General features: G+C 36.0%; 1 protein-coding gene across 1 annotated transcript in view; it reads left to right on the plus strand.

Annotated features, from left to right (window-relative positions):
* The first annotated feature begins 3,638 nt into the window (after positions 1 to 3,638).
* RYK (receptor-like tyrosine kinase) overlaps positions 3,639 to 7,210 on the plus strand; it is a 52,610-nt gene continuing 49,038 nt past the window's right edge. Inside the window, exons 1-2 of the mRNA XM_004682452.2 lie at positions 3,639 to 3,711; positions 4,392 to 4,513. Coding sequence (XP_004682509.1) covers positions 3,639 to 3,711; positions 4,392 to 4,513 — 195 coding nt within the window. The remainder of the gene's footprint in view (positions 3,712 to 4,391; positions 4,514 to 7,210) is intronic.

Below are 7,210 nucleotides of genomic sequence, written 5' to 3' on the forward strand. Positions count from 1 at the left end.
CAGGAGAGGTCTGCCACACCATGTGGATCTCCTCCGGGGCAGGCGGGAATCGAACTCATGCGGAAGTGGCTTAAGCTTCTTAGTGCTGTGCTTTAATCCGCTGCGCCATTTTCATTTCTTTTGACTAATTACTGAGGGGTGGAGTTATGTCACTGAGTAAATGTGAGCTTAATTTTGTAAGAAACTGAGTTTCCCATAGTGGTTGAACATTTTACATTCTCAGCAATATGCAAAGTTGCAACTGTTTGGCATCCTTGCCAGCACTTAGTTATTCTCTTGGGTAGAAATGGTAGCTTATAAATCTTTTAAAAATATATATGTATTTCTCTAGTGACTAATGATGTTTAGTACTTTTCCTTCATACTTATTGTCTCTCTATATTTATTTTCTTATGAAACATGTTCACCTTTTTACCCATTTTACTTATATGGATTGTATTTTTTGGCTTGTAGGAGATCTTTGTATTTTCTAGTAAGCCCTTTTTAAAAAATAAATGTGTTATGATACTTAATCCAAGTCGTGACATGAATTTCATTTTTTCAACAGGTCTTTCAATACATGGCTTTTAATTTTGATGACAGCCAATTTATCATTTTTTCCCCATTCATTCATGAATGTTTTGTATGATCTAAGGAAACTTTGTTTATTCCAGGTTATGAATTTATTCAGCTGTATTTTCTTCTAGAAGCTTTATAGCTTTAGCTTTTATATTTAGATATACCTCAAGTTAGATTTTGTGTGATAAGCTGGTGTTCAAGATTTTTCCCAGTGTGCATTTTTCCAGTTATGTTAGTATCACTTTAATTGAATTGCCTCATTGCCCTTATTGAAATTCTATTAGCCTAATATTTGCAAATTTGTTTTTATGTTATGTTCTGTTACAGATATTGCTATATGTCTATCCTTACACTTATACAATGCTGTCTTGATTATTATAGCTTTTCATTATGTTGTGAAATCAGATAACAACAGTGTTTTTTTTTTTTTTCCAGTGTTTTGGTATTTATGTTTAGTTTGGAATTATTTTGTTTCAGATTAGAACAAATCTGTTGCAATTTGGTTAGGATTACTTTGAATCTCTAAGGACATGATATCTTTAAAATATTGAGGTTTATCCTACTAAAAATGAAGCTATCATATGACCCAGCAATTCTGTGCCTATGAATCTACCCAAAGGACACAAAAACATTAATTCAAGAAGATCCCTGCACCCTATGTTTATTGCAGCAGAATTTACAATATATAAGATATGGAAACAAGCCAAATGCCCCAAAACAGATGACTAGATCAAGAAGATGTGAGATACTACACACACACACACACACACACACACAGGAATAGTATTCAGCAGTCAAAAAAATGAACTCATGCCATTCGCAGCAACATGAATGGAGTTAGAAAGGATCATGCTCAGTAAAATAGCCAGAAGGAAAAAGAAAAATACTGAATGTTTTCACTAATAGGAGAGATATAGGGGAACCAAAAAAGGGAGGGGAAAATAACAACAACAATAATAATATTTAAACAAACAACAAAATTAGCAGGTGCCCATAAATAAGAGACATTCTGTGAGAGAGGGAAAAGAAAAAGGATCAAAACAGGGAAGAGAAGAGCACAAGGGACTATCACCATGGTTCACGGGTGAATTGGGGGTTGGGAATTTTAAATTTTATGGGGAATACAGTAGTGATATAAAAGATAGAAATAAGAAAACACATTAAAAAAATATTGAGGTTTGGCTCTCCCTGCTGGTGCAACGGGTTAAAACACAGCTCTGTGAAGTTATCTGCAGGCATGCAGCCAGAGTGCAATCCCCGAGCAGGGAGGAGACCCACATGCCGTGGCAGACTTCTCCTGAACCGTTTGCTGCTCCCCTCAGCAGTGTATTTCAGTGGATCTACATGTTCTGCTCCCCACTCTGTCTCTGATGAATCCTCTCACACACACACCCCTGCACCTCTGGCCTCTACCCCAGTTTTGTATGCATAAATAAATAATTACCTTAAAAACAGCTTTTTAAAAGAAATTGAGGTTTATCTAAGGATATGCTGTCTCTCTACATTTTACGTCATTTCTTATTTTTCTTAGCTATGTTTTGTAGTTTTTGATATAGAAGTCTTGAATATCTTTAGTTAGATTTATCTCTTGGTACTTGCTTTTTTTAAATGATAAACTGTTGATTTTAAAATTTTATTTTTCAATCATTGCTAATACATAAAAATATATGATTTTTAAAACATCGATTTTATATTCTGAGACTAAGTTCATGCATTGATCTTAGAAATATTTTAGGTTTCATAGTGTTTTCTACATCCCTAATCATATCTGTAATGAGCTTTACTTCATCCTTTTACTCTTTTTTGTTTAGTCCTACTTAATACATCAGCTAGAACCTCCAGTATACATTGAATAGAAGTAAAAATGGACACCTTTGACTTGTTTCTGATGGCAAGAATAAGAATTTACTAATTCACCACTGAGCATGTAAGGTGTAAAGTTTTATGGATGCTGTTTGCTAGGCTGAGGAAATTTTTGTCTATCCCTAGTCTTCTGGCATTTTTTCTTATGATTTTAGACTTTGTATTTTACCAGCTATCTTTTTCTGCAGCTTTGAGATGTTCTGGATTTTTAATCTTTTTTTTTTTTTTTCTGTGTGGTTGAATTATACTGATTTTTTTTTGAAGTCAATTTTCTTGTATAGTTGGTCATGATATAGTATTCTTTTTATATATTGCCAAACTCCAATTGCTGATGTTTTCTGGGAAATCTGTCCATGCGTGTCAATTTTATTTTCTTACATTATTTCACCAGATTTTAATACTGGTGTAATGCAGTCCTCATCAAATGAATTGGGAAATAATTTCTTTGACTATTTTCTGAAATACAGAGCTAGCACTTGCCTTCCCAACAGGGAGAGTCTTTTGAAGACAACCTCTAATTTTGCTCTCATTCCATTTGGTACCTTCTATGGGATAAATATAAACAACACTATCCAGTCAGCGCAGCAGCTCTCCTCTAGGTCAGCCTCAGATCTCATTAATGAATTAATTATTTTATTAATTAAATCCAGAAATCAGAATACTGACTTTATAGGCAAAATCCTAGTAGCAGAGTTATTTGTTTTATGTTTCACTCCTTAGGAGGTGTAAGATTCCCATATTGACTGAATCTCAGTATACCACAGGTTTCGGGTCCATGGTACAGGCGCAGTAAATAGAAATTTACACCTCATCTGTTCTCCCCTGTACCTTTTCTCTCTAAGGTGTGGGATATTCCACACATACCCTGTGTTACCAGAGGAACACCTGGGCACGACTTTAAATAAAAGTTGAAAGAAATTTACCTGCTTTTTAAATTTCAATTCTCTTTGTATTATTGTAGAGGAAGGCCTCTGAAATTCTTTTAAACACTGACTGACATATCAGTCAGTGAACAGTGAACTGAGCGGAAGCTCACTGCCTTGGTAGGAACAAGTATGTAACTAGGATCTACTACTACTGTTTTGTTTCCATTTTCATTAATTTTTTTTATTATCTTGAAATTTTTTTTCCCAACAGTGATTGTGATTAGGTTTTGCCTTTACATTTTTTGTTCTCAAAAATGGATCATTTTAAAGAGAAGTACTAAATCCAGGTAGGATGAAGGACTATACAAAACTTGGAGGAGGAGTTATAAGTGGAAGTGGTCATCTTCAAGAAGGTTCATCTGAGAGTGAGTGAAATTTGGGAGTTAGTCCTCCAGTATTGCAATTCTGGTGTTTTATCTGCAGTGCTAATCTGTTGTTTAGCAAGTGTTTACTGTCAAGAGAATGGTCCTGAAAATGTGAAGAGAAATACAGTGCTTTCCACCTTGTGGGAAGACAACCTGTGTGTGTGGCAGCTGAGGTGTGCCCTGCAAAGAATGTCAGAGCTCTGGGGCTTTGTCTCGCTGGCAGGGAAGCTGGAAACAGGCGTCTTCCCTGGCCAGGAATTTGAGGCCTTTGCTCACACTAAAGTTTTCACAGAGGTCCTTTTCTCCCATTATAAGTATCTCTTCATAAATCCATATTCATTTTGAGGGGGAAGTGGTTTTTGTTTATAGCTTTACTCTGAGAAGTACTAGTGCAAAAGGAAGAGAGTCACATTGACTCTCAGAAGAGAGGGACTACCAGCCAGGGTTTTAACACTGTCAAGTTTAGCTGGCTAGCTACTTGGGTGGTGAGTTCCTTGTTGGTGCTGACAAAGCCAAGTGTCACTTGTGCTGCATAAGGTAGCATATGTGAGAGATGTCTGTGATGGAGCTAGGCCTATCAGTTTTATCTTCACTACATTTTTAGAATTTGAATACTGACAGTTAATGACGTTGTGAGTATTTTAGATGATTAATTCTTTTTTTCCCTATTTCTTTTCTAGGTCTTGATGCAGAACTTTATTATGTGAGAAATGACCTTATCAGTCACTATGCTCTGTCCTTTAACCTGTTAGTACCCAGTGAGACAAATTTCCTGCACTTCACTTGGCATGCAAAGTCCAAGGTAAGAGAGTGGTCAAATCCAGGCACCATGGCAGGAACGTTCAGGCCCAGAGGCCAGGCCAAGGGCTAGATGTGAGGGGTGGGCTGCCATTCATACAGAAGAGTAGGCAGGTGGTGGGCTGGAGCAGTGCCTTTGCAGATTTATGTTTTAAAATCTCTAGCCTATTACTCTTGAATTTCTGGAATCCTTTAAATTAAAACCCTTTTAATGTGAATAGCATTTGACAGAACACTTACATCCTTCTGTTTTCCAATAGGATTGCAGATTTAGCTCGAGGAGGGGACATTTGAGCCTGCTAATGACTATGCTTTTATGGTCATATGGGTGGGGGGGTTAAGGGTGCTGGTGAGACAGGTGTTGTAGACTTGTTTGTTATAATGGATACAGTTCTCTCATTTATGGAGAAATGTGAAACTTGTGTGTGCTGTATTTAAGTTCTTTTGACCACAAGGATCCTCTTGCTTGGTTTACTTGTTACAGAATTCTTCATGTATTTTCTGATTGCTTGGGCTGTTTGAACATGCAAAAAAGGGAAGGTCAAAAAGTTGCAGGCTGAGTGTAGAACCCACCTTCCCCAAACAATTTTAGTTAGGTTTTTTTTTTTTTTTTTTTATCAGCTTTCTAAATAAGCTTCACAGTAGGATTTTATTTGGGAAATAAAAGTAGCTTTGCTAATAAAAATACATAAGAATATTTATTGCATACTTTCTTTTAAAGTAGTTAAATTGGTGTCTTGATAAATGTCTCAAGCCATTTAAATTTGGCCACTTTGGTAGAGGTCTTATGCTTATTTTTTTTCTACTTAGAAAATGATAATACTGGGAAAATTAAAATGTTATAGAAATGGTTTTAAGAACTATAAAGACTTTGTAGATCTACACCCATATGTAATTATTTCTTTGGTGTAAGCTTATTTTTTAAACAAAAAAAGGAATTTTATGACATATGTATTGTATGGTACTTCCCCACCCTCTCCCCTCCACCCCCCAATTAATACTGTATCTTGGCATCTTTCCATTATTCTATTTATAGAACTAAGTTATTCTTCTTATGGTTTTCTAATATGGTATTGTGTAATATATGGTTATTTGGTAAATGACCTCAATGACACATGGATTTTTAATAGCATTTTACTATTCCAGCTCTTCCTTTCATTGTTACAGTTATTTTCTTCACTTTTTGGCTGACAAAGTTCTTTGTAAGAGGATGGTGAAATTCAGAGAAGTAAAAATTACATAAACATGTATATAGTCACATTATTACATATACTCATACATGACAGAAATGTTATACACAGATATACTAAGCGCATTAAAACATACATGTTATGATTAAAGTGGAGTTAGGGGCTCTTCCTGGTGGTGCAGTGGGTTAAAGCACCACATTATGAAGCTCTCCAAAGTCACTGCAGCACCAGTTCAATCCCCGGCCAGGAGCTGATCCCTATGGCGTTGCAGACCTCTCCTGACCCTCCTGCTGCTCCCCTCAGCAGTATACTTCATCATTCTGTCTGTTCTGTTCCCCACTTTGTCTCTGGTGAATCCTCTCACCCACCATACCTCTGGCCTGTGCCCCAGTTCTGTAAGCATAAATAAATACATCTTAAAAAAAAAAAAAAAAAAAAAGTGGAGTTAGCCTGGGTCGTGGGTAAAACTTTTCTACCTGGTAGATATCACAAGAACAATTCAGTTCTTTAACATTCTCACTTTAAGTCACCTAAATATGGAAATCCTTTTTTAGCAGTAGCCTCTGGGCTCTTCAAATAACCTAGGCTAACACATATTTCATTGTTTTTATGTAATATCATATGACCTTATTATCATTTTGGGGGAGGAGAGGACTTCCAATTTTGATATAACTTCACACATAAAGAAAAATTATAAGATAGTGCAAAGAGTTCTCATATTTCCTTTACTTAGATTTACTGATTTTTGGTTTGTTCCATATGCTTTCTTTATCATTCAGTCCATCTTTTTCTCCCACCCCCCATATACACACTTTATCCCTGGACCTGTTTGTAAGTGATTGCAAGCCTGTACACTCCTAAATATACCAATGTGTAGTTCCTAAGAGTCAGGGCATTCATATATAACCAAAGGGCAAAGTCAGTTTGCACAGTGTGAGGTTTCCTCCTGAATAGACTCAGGAATGCTCCTTCTTCACAGTGCGCATGATGTGTCCCATTACTGGTGATGTTGATTATTACTTAACTAGCTAACCAGGTTTTCTACTGGACAGTTTTCCCCTTTACAATAAATTACTGTGGGAACTAATTTGAAATTTCATTGAAACTCCCATTCTTCATTATCATTTCAGTCATTAAATTTTGCATCTGTGTTTAAAAGTAGGCTTCATTCTTCAGCCGTTGCTGTCTGGAGAGCAGCCTGCTCCTCTCACTAGAAGTCATCAGGCCTGTATTGGGTGTTACAGAAGGAAATCAAACATTTGGGGAGTGACTGTTCTTGAATTTTAAATTTCCTTGCAACTCTAAGATCCATTATTTTTTGTGATATCTACCAGGCAGAAAAGCTTTTTATATTTTCAAAAAAATAATAGCCATTGTTGATTTGTGTACATTTTGGATCAGGAGGAGCCTTGCTATAACTCTGTTACTTCCATCTTCTCTTCATTATCTTGAAAAGCATAATTTCTGAACTATTTCTTTGGCATTAGTGAACATTTGGGCTGTTTTTTTTT

Source organism: Condylura cristata, unplaced genomic scaffold, assembly GCF_000260355.1.
Source record: "Condylura cristata isolate star-nosed mole 26May11 unplaced genomic scaffold, ConCri1.0 scaffold00014, whole genome shotgun sequence".
NCBI classification, from domain to species: domain Eukaryota; kingdom Metazoa; phylum Chordata; class Mammalia; order Eulipotyphla; family Talpidae; genus Condylura; species Condylura cristata.